The following is a 21428-nucleotide window of genomic DNA, read 5'->3' as shown; positions in this document are numbered from 1 at the left end:
AAGAATCCACCTCCAATGCAGGAGACCTGGGTTCAATCCCTGGGTTGGGAAGAGCCCCTGGAGAAGGGAAAGGCTACCCACTACAGTATTCTGGCCTCAGAATTCCATGGACTGTATAGTCCATGGGGTTGCAAAGAGTTGGACACAGATCTTATAGATAGAGTGCCTGATGAACTATGGACTGAGGTTCATGACGTTGTACAGGAGACAGGGATCAATACCATCCCCGTGGAAAAGAAATGCCAAAAAGCAAAATGGCTGTCTGGGGAGGCCTTACAAATAGCTGTGAAAAGAAGAGAAGCGAAAAGCAAAGGAGAAAAGGAAAGATATAAGCATCTGAATGCAGAGTTCCAAAGAATAGCAAGAAGAGATAAGAAAGCCTTCCTTAGCGATCAGTGCAAAGAAATAGAGGAAAACAACAGAATGGGAAAGACTAGAGATCTCGTCAAGAAAATTAGAGATACCAAGGGAACATTTCATGCAAAGATGGGCTCCATAAAGGACAGAAATGGTATGGGCCTAACAGAAGCAGAAGATATTAAGAAGAGGTGGCAAGAATACACAGAAGAACTGTGCAAAAAAGATCTTCATGACCCAGATAATCACGATGGTGTAATCACTCATCTAGAGCCAGACATCCTGGAATTCAATGAAGTCAAGTGGGCCTTAGAAAGCATCACTACAAACAAAGCTAGTGGAGGTGATGGAATTCCGGTTGAGCTATTTCAAATCCTGAAAGATGATGCTGTGAAAGTGCTGCACTCAATATGCCAGCTAATTTGGAAAACTCAGCAGTGGCCACAGGACTGGAAAAGGTCAGTTTTCATCCCAATCCCAAAGAAAGGCAATGCCAAAGAATGCTCAAACTACCTCACAATTGCACTCATCTCACACGCTAGTAAAGTAATGCTCAAAATTCTCCAAGCCAGGCTTCAGCAATATGTGAACCGTGAACTTCCTGATGTTCAAGCTGGTTTTAGAAAAGGCAAAGGAACCAGAGATCAAATTGCCAACATCTGCTGGATCATGGAAAAAGCAAGAGAGTTCGAAATAAACATCTATTTCTGCTTTATTGACTATGCCAAAGCCTTTGACTGTGTGGATCACAATAAACTGTGGAAAATTCTGAAAGAGATGGGAATACCAGACCACCTGACCTGCTTCTTGAGAAATCTGTATGCCGGTCAGGAAGCAACAGTTAGAACTAGACATAGAACAACAGACTGGTTCCAAATAGGAAAAGGAGTATGTCAAGGCTGTATATTATCACCCTGCTTATTTAACTTCTATGCAGAGTACATCATGAGAAACGCTGGGCTGGGAGAAGCACAAGCTGGAATCAAGATTGCCGGGAGAAATATCAATAACCTCAACTATGCAGATGACACCACCCTTATGGCAGAAAGTGAAGAAGAACTAAAAAGCCTCTTGATGAAAGTGAAAGAGGAGAGTGAAAAAGTTGGCTTAAAGCTCAACATTCAGAAAACGAAGATCATGGCATCTGGTCCCATCACTTCATGGGAAATAGATGCGGAAACAGTGGAAACAGTGTCAGACTTTATTTTTGGGGGCTCCAAAATCACTGCAGATGATGACTGCAGCCATGAAATTAAAAGACGCTTACTCCTTGGAAGGAAAGTTATGACCAACTTAGATAGCATATTCAAAAGCAGAGACATTACTTTGCCAACAAAGGTCCATCTAGTCAAGGCTATGGTTTTTCCTGTGGTCATGTATCGATGTGAGAGTTGGACTGTGAAGAAGGCTGAATGCCGAAGAATTGATGCTTTTGAACTGTGGTGTTGGAGAAGACTCTTGAGAGTCCCTTGGACTGCAAGGAGATCCAACCAGTCCATTCTGAAGGAGATCAGCCCTGGGAATACTTTGGAAGGAATGATGCTAAAGCTGAAACTCCAGTACTTTGGCCAACTCATGCGAAGAGTAAACTCATTGGAAGAGACTCTGACGCTGGGAGGGATTGAGGGCAGGAGGAGAAGGGGACGACAGAGGATGAGATGGCTGGATGGTATCACTGACTCGATGGACCTGAGTCTGAGTGAACTCCGGGAGTTGGTGATGGACAGGGAGGCCTGGCGTGCTGCGATTCATGGGGTCACAAAGAGTCGGACACAACTGAGCGACTGAACTGAACTGAAACGACTTTAATTTTCACATGAATATTGGGGTACATATATCTTTTTGAGTTAGTGTTTTTGTTTCTTTCAGATATTTACTCAGAAGTGGAATTGTTGGATCATATGGTAGCTCTATTTTTAGTTATTTGAGAAACCTTCATACTCTTTTCCACAGTGGTTGCACCAATACATTGCCACCAGTCTCCTTCACTTTTGAAGGATAATTTTACAGGTTACAGAATTCTAGGTTGGAGGACTTTTTCACTTACCACTTAAATTATTTCACTTCACTCTTCTTGTTTACTTGGTTTCTGCAAAGAAGTCCAATGTAATTTTTTTTTAAAGTAAATTATTTTTCCTCTGGCATCTTTCAGAATTTTTTTTATCTTTCTTTTTTTGTTTATAGTTTGAAAATTATATGCTTAGATGCTTTTCTTTTCTTTTTCATTTTCTTACTTGATACTCTCTGAGCTTCTTGGATCTGTGACTTGACATCTGACATTAATTTGGGTAAATTCTTAGTCATTATTATTTCATATATTTCTTTTGTTATTTTCATTCTTTTCTTCTTCTGATCATTTTGTCTTGTGTATATGTACAAAATTACACATTTTGAAATTCTTCTACCATTCTTAAATATTGTTCTTTTTTTCCCCCACTTTTTGTTCGCTTTCCTTTCAATTTTGGAAATTGCTATATTCACATACTCAGAGGTGTTTTACCCAGCCATGTCCAGTCTACTAGGCTCATCAAAGGTATTCTTAATGCTCTTAGTGCTTTTGATCTCTAGCTTTGGGGTAGAGCTGGTGGTGGTATTCTTTATTAGGATTTCCGACTCTCCGTTTGCATTGCTCATTTGTTTTTGTATTCTATCTTGCTTTATATTTTAGAGTGCTTAGCATATTGATCGTAGTTGTTTTAAATTCTTAGCCTGCTGTTTCTAATATCCCTGTCATATCTGGTTCTGATGCTTGTTGTGACATTTCAGAATATATTTTTGTCCTTTGGTGTAATTTTTAATATTTTTTTGATTGCTAGGCATCATGTGCTAGGTAAAGGAACTACTGTAAATAAGCCTTTAGTGATAGAGTGGTAATGTGTGTGAGGAAAGAAAGCATTTTATGGTTGTGATGAGGTATCAGTCTTTAAGGCTAAGGGTTTCCCTCTGGATTGTGCCTTTCAATTATATATATATTGTTTCTCCCCCTTTAGGTGGACCAGGTGGTTTGAGATGATCAGGGTTGGGTATATATCCCCTCCTGACTCTGATAATATCATAGTAGGTCAGGCTCTGGTTCATTAGTGTTTCCTGAGGACAAGTCTTGTTACAAAGAGTGTTCCAGCACATTTCATAATGGTTCTTTCTCCCGTCTCCATGCTGGAAGCATGCAGGGATTTTTCTGATACTTACCGTGTAAACTTGGTTGAGCTGTTAGAGGTAAACTGACAGAAGCTTGGGAATGTCACAATTACTGCCTTCCCCCTCCCCTAGGAGTGTTTAACTCCCAGTTTTCTATCCTGAGCCTCCAGCAATTTGTCAGTTACCGTTGAGATTTTTTTTTTTTCCTACCCTGCACTGGTTTCCATGGTGATATCTACTCATGAGTCTCTGCAGTCTTAGGTGTGGGGTTTGTCCTGTCTTCGTCTCTCATGGATCTAAGAAGAGTTGTTGATGCTTTTATTATTATTCCCCCTTTTTTTTTACTTGTAATTGCAGCAGAATGGCAAGTTCAAGTTCCTTACATGCTGAAACTGAAACCAGAAGTGAAGTGTATGCTACTTTTTAAATTTCATTTTAAATGTATTGAGAAAGATCTGAGTTTAAATAACAAACAGGATGACTCATAATAATTTTTATTAAAACCATTTTGAAAAGCCTTACTACTAATAGATTATGGAGTTTTGAAATACATAGTTTCATTAAAAATAAAATAAGAAATGTGTTCTTTTGTCACTAAACTAGGAATTGTTTGTATTTTAGATAATGTTCAGTCATCCAGGCCTAGACATTCAGGACAGAAGTATAGAATATGGACAGCGGCAAATGCCCAAGGAAAGTGGAGGCCTGAAGTCCCAAAATAAGGTAAGAAATCTTAGTTTTATCCTCTGATTTGGCATGTAACTAATTAACATATGAGTGAAATTTCCAGTCTTTCTAATTCTCCATGTAGTTGAATTATACTAGAGTTATTTTTTAGTGTTATAAACTTGCTTATTTTTTATATATACTTCTAAACCTCATTACTTAAATTTCCTCCAGATTTCTGGTTTGAGTCTGGGAGATTGTTACAGTGTGTTTATCACCAATAGGAATTGTTGTAACTTTCTGCATCCATCACTCCATCTTTAGTCCACACATGGATTTTTTTAGCTGCAATTCCAAATATCTGGAGAATGAAAGTTTGGAAGCCCAACCTAGATCATGGGCTTACTTATAAACTAGTCACTGTGTCTTGTCACACTAGTCACTTGTATGGGTGAAGGGAAGGGTCATTTTGATATATGCCCGAAAGATGTACTTTCCCCCCTGAAACAGCCTCCCAGAAAGGTGAGAGAGTGTAGTGTGCTTTTCAGTCATTTTCAGAGACACGTATAACCAGACTATGAATACGTACACTTTGTGTTAGTTTGCTAGGTCTGTCAAGAAAATACCACAGACAGAGTGCCTTGAACAACAAAAATATATTTGCACACAGTTCTGCAAACTGGAAGTCCAAGATCAAGGTCTTGATACATTTGGGTTCTTTCATGGCCTTTCTCCTTGGCTTGTCAATGGTCACCTTCTGATTGTGTTCCTTTTTTTCTCTTTACACACACATTTCTGGTGTCTCGTTCTTTGTGTGTCCAAATTTCCTCTTCTTATAAGGACACCAGTCAAATTGGATTAAGGCCTACCCTAAGGACCTTAGTTTAATCACTTTTTTAAAGGCTCTATTTCCAAATGCATTCACATTCTGAGATACTGGGGTTGGGGCCTCAACATATGAAATTGGAGGAAACACAGTTCAGCTCAGTTGAATTCAGCTGATGTTCTACCCTCTGGCCCCTCTTCTCACATGCAAAATATATTCACCTCATCATAACACTCTGAAAGACTTAACCCATTCTATTTTTTTTAATATAAATTTATTTATTTTAATTGAAGGCTAATTATTTTACAATATTGTATTGGTTTTGCCATGCATTGACATAAATCCGCCACGGGTGTACATGTGTTCCCCATCCTAAACCCCCCTCCCACACTTAACCCATTCTAGTACTGTCTCTAGGTCCAGTGTGTGCATACTAAGTCACTTCAGTCTTGTCCATCTCTTTGTGACTCTATGGACTATAGCCTACCAGTCTCCTCTGTCCATGGAATTCTCCAGACAAAAATAATGGAGTGGGTTGCCATGCCCTATTCTAGCGATTCTTCCAACCCAGGGATTGAACCCACATCTTATGTCTCCTGCATTGGCAGATGGGTTCTTTACCAGTAGCACCACCAAGATCTCATCTAAATACCATCTAAGTGTGAGTGAGACTCAGTTTGATTCATCCTGAGGCAAAATTCCTCTGGGCCCTTGAGGGAAGTGGCCCTACTCCCTTGGTGATAGTGTCATTCCTGAGAATTTCCCAGGGCTTCAAGTTCAGTTCTATTTTGTTTTTAAAATTACACTTCAGTTTATCACTTTCCTCTCATATTTTACTATAAACGGCAAGGAGGAACCAGGCCTGTATCCTTAGCACTTTTCTTAGAAATTTCTGCTAAATATCCAAGTCCATCACTCACAAATTCTGCCTTCCGCTAGAATACAATTCACCTGCATTCTTTGCCACTTTATAACAAGGGTCGTCTCTCCACCAGCGTCCAACCGTGTATTTATTTCTTGTTTCCATCCAGGACCCTCACCAGAAATGCCTTTAACGTTTGTGTTTCTACCAGGCCTCTCTTCACGATTACCTAGACTTTTTATAACACACACCTCAAAACTCGTTCAGCCTCTATCCATTATCCAGTTCCAAAGGCATTGCCACACTTTTGTAAGCACAGCATCCCACTCCTTGCTACTGAAATCTGTATGAGTCAGGGTGCTCCAGAGAAATAGAACCAACAATATGTATATATAAAGAAAAAGACATGTACTTTAAGGAATGGCTTATGTGATGTTGTTAAGTCTCTAAGTCATGTCCGACTCCTTGGCAGTCCCATGGACTGTAGCCCACCAGGCCCTTCTGTCCATGGGATTTCCCGGGCAAAAATACTGGAGTGGGTTGCCATTTCCTTCTCTAGGGGATCTTCCCAACCCATGGCTGAAACCCACTTCTCTTGCTTGGCAAGTGGGTTCTTTCCCACTGAGCCACCTGGGAAGCCCTCTGGGAGGCCCTACTCATATGATGGCATAGGTACATACATACTCAAAATCTTCAGAGTAGGCTGTCATGCTTAAAACCCGAGCAAGAGCTGTAGTCTGTATCCAAAGGCAGTCTGCTGGCAGAATTCTTTCCTGCTCTTTCTTGGTCAGTCTTTGTATTATTAAAGCCTTGAACTGATTGGATGAGGGCCACCTATGTCATGGAAGATAATCTGTTATGCTTATATAGTCCACCCTTTGAAATATCTCTTCCAAGAAACATCTTCACTTAAACTTGCAAACTAATTGACCAAATATCTGGGCACTGTGGCCCAGGCAAGTTTAGGCAATATAATTAATCTTAACTGTTATTATTGCAATTTTCATCTCTTTCATTTTTAGGTCCCTTTGAAATCAATTCGACATGTCAGCTTTCAAGATGAGGATGAGATTGTCAGAATAAACCCTCGCGATATCTTAATACGTCGCTATGCAGACTATAGACATCCTGACATGTGGAAAAATGACCTGGAGAGAGATGATACTGACTCCAGTGTTCAGTTTTCTAAACCAGACAGTAAAAAATCAGACTATCTGTACTCTTGTGGGGATGAAACTAAGTTAAGTTCGCTCAAAGACTCTGTGGTATTTAAGACACAGCCTTCCTCATTAAAATTTAAGAAGTCAAAACGAAGAAAAGAAGATGGTGAACGTTCTCGCTGCGTATACTGCCAGGAAAGGTTTAATCATGAAGAAAATGGCAGGGGAAAATGTCAAGATGCTCCAGACCCTATTAAGAGATGCATATATCAAGTTAGTTGCATGCTCTGTGCAGAGAGCATGTTGTATCATTGTATGTCAGACTCAGAGGGAGATTTCTCTGACCCCTGTTCGTGTGACACTAGCGATGACAAGTTCTGCTTACGATGGTTAGCCCTAGTAGCTTTGTCTTTCATTGTTCCATGTATGTGCTGCTACGTCCCTTTGAGAATGTGCCATCGTTGTGGTGAGGCGTGTGGGTGCTGTGGTGGGAAACATAAAGCTGCTGGATGAAAGCATCCAGTGACGAAGTGAGCTTAAAATCCTTGTGTCCAGGAATTAGCTAACTTGGATTTGTGGAAGCTTTTGGCAAGCATTATGCAGTCTTGCCTGGTATCCTTGGGGCCACACGTGGAGGAAGCAGAACTTATCGATTCTTGGCATTTCAACAAATGCTCGCCATGCCCTTTTCCCTGGAGTGCATGGCATGTTTTGTTAACAGGTTGTCAAGAATATTTGCAAAAGGAAACCATTTCTGGTTATTGGCAATATAAAGTGAACATAAAATATGATCCAACTAAAAGGGATTAAATTTTTTTGGCATTTTTGTATATTTATGCATTAGGTGATGGGACCTTTAAAGGTTTAAATTCATTAAGATATAAACTAAAAGTGCACTAGGGGACAGTTGGATTTCAATCTAAGAAAAGTTAACACTTGGGAATTGTAAGAAGTAAAACAAGTGCAACTAAATCATTTATTAGTTGTTTTTTGAAAGCAGTTTTATGTATAAATAACAAATGTTTATATTTAACTAAATAAAAGGTACGAATTATTACATATAAAGCTTTTCTTCCCCTTCCTAGTTCTGAAGTAGATGTACATATATCTACTGTCACATTCCATTATATTTTGAATATTTTACTCATCTAGTTAATAACGTTTTTATTCTATGTGAATGATTTTATATTTTCATCGTCATTTCCCTTTGGCTACAGTTTATATTGAGTTATATCTGTACATTCTGGTAATCTAAAATCCTTATAAAATATTCTAATAGCCTTGAGTGACCAACTTTTTTTTTTTTAAGCACAGATGTAATTGTCTAATGTTATGATGGGAACATAACACTTATTTTTATATAAAAAGAGACTGAGTAAACATTATAGAAAAAGTGAGGTTTTGGGTTGTTTTGTTTTGTTTGTGGTATTCAACCAGCAAGTTGTTTTCTTTCAGAACTTCCTCCTTTCAAAGAACTATATTGCATTTACAAATGTTTTACAAGGTGAAAAGTGCAACTGGATAGAGTCAAACAGTTTCCTCCTGAGATTTCCACTACCATTCTCCTAATCCAGAGTATGTTCAGCTGTGTTAATAATATTTTAGCTCAATCCTCAGTGCTTATTGTCACATAACAATGATAACTTTTCTCATTTTATTTAAACTGACCAGAAGCAAAATTATGCTAAAGAGTGTGCTAAACTACCCCAGAAAAATATTCAATCCAACATCCTGAATGAAATCTCTCGTATGTTTAGATTTATTTTCTCTTGCAGAGCATAGTCCTACTGGATGTTTTATTTGCAAAGTAGTTGCATAAATGTCCGGCAAGCTGTTTGGAGTACTTTGGGGTCAAATTGTCTTCTTTTTTTAAGTGTTACATTGAAACTCTAACCAAGTAAGGGGTTCCTAAAGAACATTCCCTTAAAGGGATAAAGTTGAGAAGTGTGCCTTTTTTTCAATGGCTTGAAGTTTCAGAAATGATCAAAATTAAAATCACACTACTGTTTGAAGCTCATTTTCTATGCAGGTTTTAAAATGTCATTTACATAATCATTCTTTTTACATATCACACTTAAAAGCTTGTGTTAGCTTTCTTCTTTTGCCCCAGATCAAACTGAACAATGTACATAACACTGTCTGTCTGTAAAATACTTTTTTTTAAGAAAGCATTTATATTTATATGACAGCTTGAACTGACAACATTGTGTATATAGATCATCTTGAAGTATTATTTCACATTGAAAAGAAGAAAAATATATTGATAACTATAGATGTTATGAAGAAGAGGTTATTTCTAGTTTTGTACTAAAAATCAATTGGTTGAACTAAGTCCAAAACACGACACCGTAGCAGCAGTTTTAAGTCTTATTTTTACTGTTTATATATTTGGATGCTGCTACGCCAGATGATCTTCATCCCTGAAGTTTTCAGCTAAACTTGGTTTCCTAGAATAGACTGTTAACTTTCAAAATTACTTTTTATTGATAAAATGGAAATACTGGTTTTCCTTGTGACTGAATTTTCATATTTGTAAGTGCTGAGTTTATAATTCAGGTTTGAGCAGGTGTGAATAACTGAAGAAAATAACTTGCTGGCTATATAGGAAAATGCTGTGGAAATGAACTGTGTATATACTTCTGGGAAGAACAAATTTAATCATTTCTTCTGTTGAGCACTAATCAGTATAGTGCAACTCCTGGTTCTGTACTGTATTTTATATGCAACATATATGCTTTAATATTTTAATGTTTGTGCATTAATATTTTCAATTTGTTTAACCACTTTGCTGCTAAGATCTTTCCGTCCCATCCCCAATTTTTCCTTTACAATTTTTAAACAAGTTTCTTCATTAAAAACTATGGTGATGAAATGGTTTTTATTTTACCTTGAATTTTTATAGTTTAACACACCAAGGTTCCAAATCAGTCTAGAAGGCTAACTCATAATGTTACCTGAATCCCTTATGTGGAAATTTTCTCTTGAGTAAATTAGAATTATTATGTGAAAACAAATGAATAGGTTAAATTTCTCATTCTTAAACGTATAGATACGTTTGGGAGCATTTTCTCAGTCTGCATACAGATTTGACACTGCCAATTGGCTTGTCCTCTAAAATCCTTCTTTTCAGTTTTAATCTGATCATATAAGCAAATGGCTAAGCAAAACTGTTTAAGTAATAGTAAATACTGAAAGTGAAAACAAGAAGATTTTGATCTGATGGCTTGTTCAGAATTAATAATTCTTAAATGATTTTCCTCTGACTTGACAGGGGAATCACTTGATTTCTGAAGAAATACGAGGTATGTAACTTCAGCACCACCTACTGGATGATTTATAGACCATATGTGAGGTGGCAGTTGGGATCCGACAGGGTTCATCCGTACTGCCAGTAAAGGGCTATTTAAGGGGCGGCCACCTCCAAATGGAGAAAGCAGGAACAAGAAATATCTCAAAAGAACTGTAAAACCAGTCTTTTCCCTAATGTGTCTTATTGGTCCTGAAAGATTTTAAGCACTTTTTTCCTTACGTATCCTGTTTTAAATATTTATCAATATTTGGAACTGGCAATCAAACTTAATGGATGTGCCGAAGCATTTATAGAACCAATTCTTTTAACTTGTAAAAGCCATTGCTAAAATGGTATTCTTTTCCTCCCATTACCAGTCAGGGAGAACTTTTTAGAAAAAATAAACATCACTGTATTTCATCATGACAACTTCAGAGAGTGTGTGTGTCTCTGGGATGATATTGGGCAAGGGTTAGAATTTAAAGGGGAAAACTTAAAACTACCTATTTTCATTGGTTATTCAGCAGTGCCTAAAATGAACTTTTGAAGTAATACAAATGCGCTTTCAATTCATGTGTATAGTGCCATCTGATATCTTGGGTAAGTCTTGCTTTTTCTTTTTCTCTCCCCAGCCCCTCTTAAGTGATCACCACAGAGATGATTCTTATTATTTATATGTCTCCAAAATGCAGGAAACATGTACTTCCCTCCACATTCAGAGAAGCTTAAGGATGTTTGTTTTATGGAAATTCACTTTAGGTTTTGTGATACACTTTGGAATATGTGTTTTAAGATTGGGTTTTTTATTTTAGCCCAAAGAGACATTAAATAAATATAACATTTTACTACATAAAAATTTGAAAGCTTGTTACCTGGAAAACATAAATTCTTAACTAAATATTCTCATTCTTGATTTCCAGGATCACGTATCTAAGTATATGGGGAAGCACTAGAAACTTGCATCATTGTTGCACCAAAAAAAAAGAGATTGGTCTCTACTCCGCAATAATAGCACCATAAGGTGTTTTTCAGTGAGTCAAAACATCTAAAAAGAAATCACAACCTGAGATAATTTATATAAGCCAAAAAATTTTTTTTCTTTTTAAGGGCTTTTAAGGTATTAAGGTACTGTTTGCCTAGCAGCCAGGTGGTTATAAAACTTTCATATGCTTTGATACACTGATGTTAGCCGTTGTTCCTGAAAGCTCCTTAAATTGCATAAGTTGCTAGTTTTGAGATTTTTCAATAATAATCTAGTTGAAAAGCCTTTGTATTAAAATACACACAGATTTTTGTGAACATTGCCATATGTAGTGTCATTTGCTTTCTATTTTTGACCTCAAAAGTGCCTCACTTGTATATTATTTCCATTGAAAGCTTGACTGCATTCTTTCTAATAAGCAATGAAAAATTGTTTAACTCATGCCATAATGTATCTCCTTAGATATAGTTGACTAGCTTGCCAGTTTTGGATATATAATGTAAATATGCATATATAAGTTTGTAACTGTTTTTGTTACATCATACCCGTGTAATTGGACATATCAGATGATATCATAAGAATTTGTTTTAATTACCTGATTAAACCTATCATGAAATATAAAAGGACTTTTTCTTACTCTTCTAGAGGTTAACAAACTATGAGATAGTAATTCTTACAGGAGAAAGCACTAATAGAAATGGAAGTTTTTGATCATAATTTTAAGGTGTGTTTTAACTGAAAGTTCATGTGTAGTTCATTTTAATGACTTACTTATTCACTCATGATTATCTCCAGATTTATTTTGTAGTTTGTTACCTGATACATTATTCGATTTTGGAGCATGTTACAACTAAATCTGGATTAACTTCATTAAATGATACGTGGGAAATTTTTAACCCACAACTATTACTCTTTTACACACACACACACAGACATATATATATCATAATACCAGCATTTCACTTAACCTAGTACTATAAGCAAGAATAAATGAAAAATTATTAGTACAATGTTCAAAAAATCATAGTATTTAAACACCAGAATAACTTTTGAATTGCTTTATTACATTTATATATATTTGAAAGATCAAGAATTAACTTTATACCTCTATCATGAATTATGAAATACAGTCTCATGTGTTTATTTAAAGGTTTTCAGATTTACTTTATATTCTTCACATCAAGTTAATACCCACAAGTAAGTAGAATAGTTTTACACAAGAGGAATTGAAACTAGGGTTTCTGCTCGACTGTCAATACAGTGTCAGGCACACAGTGGTCCTTAAAGAAAAATCAGCATTAATAATATGAAAGCAGGAGTCAACTCAAAATTTAACTACTCTTAAGATTTGCAGTTTTAGAGGGATCCTTAAAATAATGAGAAAATATATTCATAATAAAAGTCTAACAAAATCATAGTTGAAATGGTGTTTTCTTTTGTCTAGCAGTCTTAATTTTTGCTACATAATGTTTTTAATTGATTACTTTTAGTTCTCAAATAACCCTGTAATGTAAGTATTATCCTCATTTTACTAAAGAGATTTAAGCTTCAAGAGGTTAAAAATGTACACAAGATCAAATTAGAGTTACCAGGTTTGAACTGTCGTATTCCGAATTCCATGCTTTTAGTCACAGTGCAGCTTCTAGTTTTGTTAAAGAGTCACAGATGCACTTAATAGAATAATCATTGTTCTGTTAAAAAGAAATTATATTTAAGCTAAACAATGTTGATTATTTGCCTTAAAAGACAAAACCTGTCTTTAAACCAGAGTTGCATTTAGTATCAGGGCTGCTGTTAACATGTGATGATGAGGTATGTCCAGTCTTCCTCAAACTTAATTCTAACCTGTAAATAATACAATAACCAAGCAGCTGCATACACTTTGGAATGAAAGTAAGATAGGAAGAATTCCATTTCCTATACCAGAAATAATGTCTTCAACTTCTCCAAATCGATGAAGGGAAGATTCATGGAGAAGAAATTTCAATAGGATATTATAATTCTTTTTGAAATTCTTACCCAGAATGACCAGCAAGCTTACATGTTTGTCTTTCATCAGAGGAATCCATGGTGTTGCACTCTCAAATTTTAAGAGAAAACAAAGTTGTATGAATGTATAAGCTTCCAGCTGGTTAACAATTCTTACTCAAGTTCTTGTTAAGTTATCAAAGTAAAATATACAGATAGCCTGAAACCCCAAAGTTCTTAGAAAGAAATAGGGGTTCAAATCAAATTATTTAAGATTACTGAAAAAACTGAGTTCACTGCCATTTTAGGACTGGAAGACCCCTAGAAATTAATACAATACTCTTATTTTACAAATGTAGGAACAGGTCCAAAGAGGTTACAATGTTAGTACAAGGTCATCAAATTCTGTAGTAACACGGCCTGCACTAAACGTAGCATCGAACTTCCTACTGTGTGTCTCTTGCAAGCACCATAAATTCAGTAAGCCCAAAACTTACCCCATTCCTTAAACCATTTTTCTCTCTTCTGCCTTACTGGATGGTGATACCACTGTACATCCAGGAATCTAAGCCCGCAACCTGGTCATTGTCTTTAGTCTCTCATTTTCCTTTCTGTTTGACCATCGTCTCAGTTTTCTGCAGCTCCATGTCCTAAGGGCCCTTCAGATCTGCTAACGTGTCTATCCTTCCTGCCACTGTCCTAGTAGAAGTCACTTCACACTGCTGATGCTGCGGCTTGGTCATTGAATCACTTGAACATCTTTGTTTTTAACAAAAGATTGACTATAGTGTAAGTATGATTAGAAGGTGAAAGTAGACTGCAACAAAATGATGATAAATTGAGGTCTTCTGATTGAGATATCCCCAAATTTAGACAGTGGTTTGTGTAGGATTGAGGAGTCAAATGATAGTGACTTGAAAGAATACTTCAGCACCTGGAACCAACTGGGGAACTAAGAGCAACTTGATCAAGTGCAAACAAATGATAAACTTCAAACTGTATATTCCCCTTTCCTTAACACCCATTCCTTTTTTTCAGTAATACATGCTTGTTTCTTGTGATGGTTGTTTTCTGAGAGCCTTGGTGAAAGAAAAGTCTGTTACTGGAAACCTTTGGAATCTTATTGTTGATAATATTAAAAGTAAATCAGTAGCTTCATAATCAGGTGAGCCCATATTCTAAAAGTTTTCTTTACTTTTTACAACTCATTTTTACCCTAAAGCAACATCAAAAATAGCCTCCGTGGTACAGATTCTTTTTCTTTTGAATGTTTCATCTCCAGACCAGGCCAGTTGTTTTAAGGATGTTGGGGAGGTGCCGTTTCATGTAGAGTAGTCAGAGGCTATGTAAATTTTAAGTAGGAAAAGAATTATCTAGGTTGAAGGAAGAGCAAATGTAAAGGGTCTGAAGAGAAAGGAGTTTGGCTTATTGAAAGAACAGCAGGCTAGTTGGACTAGAGGTGGCAGAATGAGGAAACTCATGAAAAGAGGTAAAGTCACAGAGTACTAGGCACCTGATCTTGGACCTTGGAAAGCATGGGAAAGAGTTCAGATTTTATTCTGAGAGTGATAAAAGTCCACTGAAAGTTTTTGAACAGGGACATTTCATGATCTGGCTGCTATGTGGCCTTTTTTATTTTTTAAATGATTAATAAGTTTTTATTGCTTTATATCTACTATTCCTCTCTCTCCAACTGAGAGTATTTTATTGTAATTAGCCCATTTTTGCTTCAGCATTGTATACTGGATGTGTTGGATAGAGGGGCAGATCAACTGACTCTCATATCTGTGGAGAAGAAATATGTCTCAAAGAAGAGAAATACAGGAGATCCAGGACATTAAGCTGGATGCATCACTAGTAAGGTTGCCTCACTTGGAAATGGATTGATTGTATTCTTGGTGTAGTTAGAAAGGATAAAAGGAATAACTGATGACCTGAAATATGTGCTTTTCTACATTTTCAAGCTTCCCCTGGGGGTAGGTTGAGGCCATAAGACGAATTCTAGCCAGATGATTTGAGGGGTCGTGGTGTGTTTCATATTTGGGGAAGGCATTTAAGAACCAGTGTGCCTCCTATGTCTCTTGCTCTGCTGAGGATTTCTTGGAAGTCCGTGGAAAGCTGGTGTAACACAGTGGAGGAAGACCACCTGAACTTCTTCAGACCTGACTTGAGTAAGAAATAAACCTTTATGTTAAGGTGCTTTCAGATCAGATCAGATCAGTTGCTCCATCATGTCCAACTCTGCGACCCCATAAATCGCAGCACGCCAGGCCTCCCTGTCCATCACCAGCTCTTGGAGTTCACTCAAACTCACGTCCATCGAGTCGGTGATGCCATCCAGCCATCTCATCCTCTGTCGTCCCCTTCTCCTCCTGCCCCCAATCCCTCCCAGCATCAGAGTCTTTTCCAATGAGTCAACTCTTCGCATGAGGTGGCCAAAGTACTGGAGTTTCAGCTTTAGCATCATTCCTTCCAAAGAAATCCCAGGGCTGATCTCCTTCAGAATGGACTGGTTGGATCTCCTTGCAGTCCAAGGGACTCTCAAGAGTCTTCTCCAACACCACAGTTCAAAAGCATCAATTCTTCGGCACTCAGCCTTCTTCACAGTCCAACTCTCACATCCATACATGACCACAGGAAAAACCATAGCCTTGACTAGACGAACCTTTGTTGGCAAAGTAAGGTCTCTGCTTGTGAATATGCTACCTAGGTTGGTCATAACTTTCCTTCCAAGGAGTAAGTGTCTTTTAATTTCATGGCTGCAGTCACCATCTGCAGTGATTTTGGAGCCCAGGAAAATAAAGGCTGACACTGTTTCCACTGTTTCCCCATCTATTTCCCATGAAGTGATGGGACCAGATGCCATGATCTTAGTTTTCTGAATGTTGAGCTTTAAGCCAACTTTTTCATTCTCCACTTTCACTTTCATCAAGAGGCTTTTGAGTTCCTCTTCACTTTGTGCCATAAGGGTGGTATCATCTGCATATCTGAGGTTATTGATAATTCTCCCAGCAATCTTGATTCCAGCTTGTGTTTCTTCCAGCCCAGCGTTTCTCATGATGTACTCTGCATATAAGTTAAATAAACAGGGTGATGATATACAGCCTTGATGAACTCCTTTTCCTATTTGGAACCAGTCTGTTGTTCCATGTCTAGTTCTAACTGTTGCTTCCTGACCTGCATACAGATTTCTCAAGAGGCAGATCAGGTGGTCTGGTATTCCCATCTCTTTCAGAATTTTCCACAGTTTATTGTGATCCACACAGTCAAAGGCCTTAAGGTGCTTTGGGGGCTTTATTTATCTTGTTTTCTTTCAGCAACATATTTTAACATGATCTAAGGTGTAATCATTTTCCTGAATCATTTTAGAGCATTGATTCAATTTTGGCCAGTGAAAGCAATTAGAAAGTGAATCACTGTTTGTACAATTTGTGTTAGTAGACCATTAATCTGTTCCCATCGTCACTAAATAAATCCTAAACTTTAAAGAGTATCTGTCTAAAGAAGCAAAACTTTGTTGACTGTCTTAGGTTGTTTATGTGACTTTGTCTAACACTGAGTACAGGAAAGAGTCATGCAGGATATAAAGCTGAAGATTTTTAAGTTTGCTGCCATATCCCCAGTGGCAATCCCTGGGGATGAATGAAATATGATCAGACTTTATCTTATGAAGGCTCATATGTCATGTCAAAAAGTTTAAACTTTATCCTAATGATTATAAAAATCCATGAATGCAAGGGGGATGTGATGATCAGATTTACATTGTTGAGCAGTTATTGTATTAAATTAACCAATATTAAGGAGACCCTAGGATGAGCAAGACAGACAACTGCTTTCAGGGAGCTTTTATTCTAGTTCAGGGAGAGGATATTCAATAAACAACTAAATCACAGAGTTGCAAGTTACATCCCTGGGTGGTCAATGACATCTCAAGACAGCTTTTGAGATGAAATCCAAGTGTCACTAGGCAACCAGTCATGTGAAAATTAGAGAAAAGTACATTTCAGGAAGAGGGAACAGTCTTCTGGTAGAGACTTTTGGTATTCATATCTGACTTGTTTCTTCTTGGCACACAGGAGGACACTCTTCCCCACCATCTTGCAGGTGGGTGGGGTTATGGACAAGTTCTGGAAAATGGAGTGTGAGAGGAAGTGATATAAATAATTTTCAGACTGATGGAAGACCCTCTAGCACCCTCTTCCTCTACCATAGCAGTCATAGATAAAGCTGCATATTGAGATGATAGAACTCTTGAGACTGAGGCAGTCTGAATTACTGAGTCTTTTCATGGACGAGTTAATTCATGGACAAAAATTACCTAGCCCTTCTGGATACTTTGTGTGACTTGGGGATTGTGTCTCACAGTGGCATAATCTATCCCCATCCTGTCTAATGCAGGCCCTGAGCTGGGAACAAGCTTTACTGGGGTTACAGGAAGAGCTAGAGGAACAGAACAGGAGTACAGTGAGCATGGGGAGAACATCAGAAGCCTGATTACATAAGGTTTGCGAAACCAAGGTAAGGAGATTTTACTTTATACTAAATATGAGAGGAAATAATTGAAGGGTTACAATTCTAAAGATTACAAATCTAAAGATTATGCTGAGAACTACACAGGGAACTGACTGGGGAGGAGGAAGGCAAAACAGAAAGGAGGAAAGCCAGTTGGAGACTGTCAGTCTTTGTGAGCTATTCTTGTTTGGATCAGGGTGGTGGTAGTGAGGATGAAAAGAAGTGGACAGACTTTACATATGTTTTGCAGGAGACCAAAAGGACTTCCTAGTGGGTTAAACAGTGGGTGAGAGAAGGGAATCAGTAAAAGAGAGTAATTTGGGAGCTTAAATCTGGAGAGGTGTTAATGTAGACAAGCCTGGGAAAAGGGCAAGTCTTGGAGGGCTGGGGAAGCTGTATCACATTTGCAGTGACTGTTAGACCTCCAAGTAGGGAAGTTGACTAGGGACTTAAATATATGAATATAGTTTTAAGGAGCAATTAGAGATGTAAAATTTGTGTAGAAATTATTTTGCCTTGACATTGTGGGGCTCATAGTAAAAAAGCTTCATCTAATGAACACGTTATACCCCAGAGTTGCAGGACATAATTTGTTTTCAAACATGTTTAGAAAATTTCTAAAAGTTGACTATACATTGGGCCAGAAAACAATTTTGGTCTAAGACAGATAGAGCTCTGATTTCAATGAAGTTAGGAAACAAAAAGATAATTAGAAAAAAAAATACATATATACAGAACATTAGAATCATGTTTCTAAATAGCATGTGGTTCAAAGTGGCTTAAAATAAAAATTTGAGATTCTTTAGACCAGGACAAAAATAAAAATAACAAATATAGAAGCATGAAAGATGCAGCTAAAGTAGGATTTGGAGAGAAATTTATAGGTTTAAATTCTAATATTAGAAAAGAAGAAAGTCCTATGAACTACTAAAAAGCCAATATGTAAAGTTAGAAAAGTAATGGTATAATAAGGATGGAGAACATTTATAAAGGAAGAAAATAAGAGTTGACCTGAGATAAATAGACTGACAGGTATTTCTCCAGGAAAAATGAGTTTATTTGGAATCACCTGAGAATTGCATTTCAGGGTCTGAAACCATGGTGGGCAACATGCATGTCTACCTGGCAAGGGAAGGAGAATAATTTTATAGAAAGGAAAATGATGTTGGGAGGGCTGAAGTCCATGGCTTTTCACTGGGCTGAGTCTTTGCCAGGAGAGACAAGGGGTCATTCCTGTTGGTCTCTGCCAGCACCGTAGAGCATGAGAGCTCGCCATTCTGGTCTCCTGACTCTCTATAACTAAGGTTTCTGTTTATTAAATTTTTTACAGAGTGTAAGGTTGAAATTTAATAAACTAGAAAACATGCAATATAGAAGCTCAACTAAGTCAAAAGTTGGCTTAATTGATAAACTTTCAGCAAAATTGGATCAAATAAAGGACAAATAAACATGATTAGCATTTTATTTCCAACAAAAATATATTTCAAAAACAAAGCTGAAATAAAGACTTGTTCAAATATATGAAAGCTGAAAGAATTCATTACTACCAGACCTACACTCTAATAAATGTAAAAAAGTCAGCCAGGATGAAAATGATACCAGATGGAAATCTGAATATAAACAAAGGAATGACAAGCTCCAGTAGTAACTACATGATCAAATAAATTCTATACTCATATTTAATTTTTTATGAGAATATTGATGGTTTAACCAATAATAAAAATAATACAGCATGTGGTATATAAGAGATGTAGAAATAAAAAGTATGACAATAACCCAAAAGCCAGGAGGAGAGAAATGAATTTATAAGGTTCTTAGATTATATGTGAAATGTTATTGCTTGAAGACAGACTGGTAAATATTTATACTGCAAATTCTAAAGTAACCTCTGAAATAGCAAAACAGAGTTATGCAAAGATTTCTCCTATCCTTCAGGGCGATAGCCTTATATGGTATATGTGTTTTCTCAGTCTCTTCAGTTTATCGACTCTGAGACCTTAAGGGCTATAGCCCATCAGGCTCCTCTGTCCATGGGATTCTCCAGGCAAGAATACTGGAGTGGGTTGCCATGTCCTCCTCCAGGGGATCAAACCTCTCATCTCCTGTGTCTAATGCATTGAAGGCGGTTTCTTTACCAACTGAGCCACTTGGGGAAGCCACAGCCTTATATTATTAGGCTGGAAACTAGTTCTCCAGACTGGGCCCCAGCACATAACCTGCAAAACAAAAACAGTCTTTAAGTTGTTTTCTTAAAGTAGCCAGCCTTTGGATCATTGGCTGTCAGCACCACAAGCAAAGGACTTTGAAACTATAGTTTCCTTAGGCAGGTCTTCTAGCTTCACTAATCAAAGTTTAAGGAAGGAAGTCAATAGAAAACTTCATGTTTGCAGTCCAGAGCAATCCTTTCAAGTATATGGAATCTTCAATGACGAAGTATAATTTCCACTCGGCAGATCTGACGTTAATTTAAATGTTGTTTACCCTTTAGCGCTACAGAGTACTCTTCATTTTGATTTGTATTTGCTAAATAAATGAATGTTTGGTTATGTGGAATCAGTAAATGAATCACAGAAAGGGGAGGGCCCCCGAGGCTCCCCCCTACAACCCCACATTCCCACCTCACCGTGGTTAGAAATCTGTCCTCACAGAGCTTGTCATGTGATTGGGCTGCTTTTGCCTTGCTTCTTCTACACTATATCATGACAACTGGCTACTTTTGCTTTTCTGAATTTTTTTTAAAATTGGAGTATAGTTGCTTTACAATATTGTGTTAATTTCTGCTATACAGCAAAGTGAATCAGCTCTGTGTATACATACATCCCCTCTTTTTTGTATTTCCTTTGCATTAGGTCACCACGGAGCACTCAGTAGAGTTCCCTGCGCTGTACTGTCAGTTCTCGTTAGTTACGTGTTTTCTACATAGTCGTGTACATATGTCAATCCCAGTCTCCCAGGCCGTCCCACCTGTTTCCCCCCTTGGCAGCCATACATTTGTTTTGTTCTCTATGTCTGTGTCTCTCTTTCTGCTTTACAAATAAGTTCACCTGTACCATTTTTCCAGATTCCACATATATGTTAATATACGATATTCATTTTTCTCTTTCTGACTTACTTAACTCTGCATGACAGTCTCTAGATCAGATCCATCCACATCTCTGCATATGACACAGTTTTGTCCCTTTTTGTGGCTGAGTAGTATTCCATTGTGTTTATGTACCACATAGCTATTCCTCTGCTGATGGACGTTTAGGTTGCTTCCATGTCCTGGCTATTGTAAGTAGTGCTGCAATGAACATTGGGGTACATGTGTCTTTTTTAATTATAGTTTTCTCTGGACATATGCCCAGGAGGAGGATTTCTAGTTCATATGATCATTCTATTTTTAGTTTTTTAAGGAATCTCCATAATGTTCTCCATGGTGGCTATATTAATTTACATTCCCACAACAGTGTAAAGAGAGTTTTTTGGTCACTTTTAACTTAGATCTCGATTCACAAAATTATCTGAACTCACTTCTAATACGTTGCTCGTAAATCTTACTGTGCATTCTGCACAGACCTTGCATGTGCCAAATCTATCATTCCCCACCTCCCACAGTAACTAAAAGATACATTCATTACTTCAATATTTACCCAGTGTTAGGGTCCCTTCTCTGAAGAAATTCTGGA

General features: G+C 37.4%; 1 protein-coding gene across 2 annotated transcripts in view; it reads left to right on the top strand.

Moving 5' to 3' along the window:
- The window catches only part of SPRED1 (sprouty related EVH1 domain containing 1), a 120801-nt gene extending 108898 nt beyond the window's left edge, over positions 1-11903 (top strand). For both annotated transcript variants that reach the window (XM_086318978.1, XM_086318977.1), the window contains 2 exons: positions 4117-4218; positions 6872-11903. In XM_086318978.1, coding sequence (XP_086175104.1) covers positions 4117-4218; positions 6872-7522 — 753 coding nt within the window. In that variant the 3' untranslated portion in view covers positions 7523-11903. The remainder of the gene's footprint in view (positions 1-4116; positions 4219-6871) is intronic.
- The last annotated feature ends 9525 nt before the right edge of the window (positions 11904-21428 follow it).

The sequence above is a fragment of the Bos grunniens genome, chromosome 10, assembly GCF_055505025.1.
Source record: "Bos grunniens cultivar Pamir isolate PY7600 chromosome 10, Bosgru_T2T1.0, whole genome shotgun sequence".
In the NCBI taxonomy this organism is placed as follows: Eukaryota; Metazoa; Chordata; class Mammalia; order Artiodactyla; family Bovidae; genus Bos; species Bos grunniens.
Note: the sequence above shows the minus strand (reverse complement) of the source record. Positions and strands in the feature narration are given on the sequence as shown.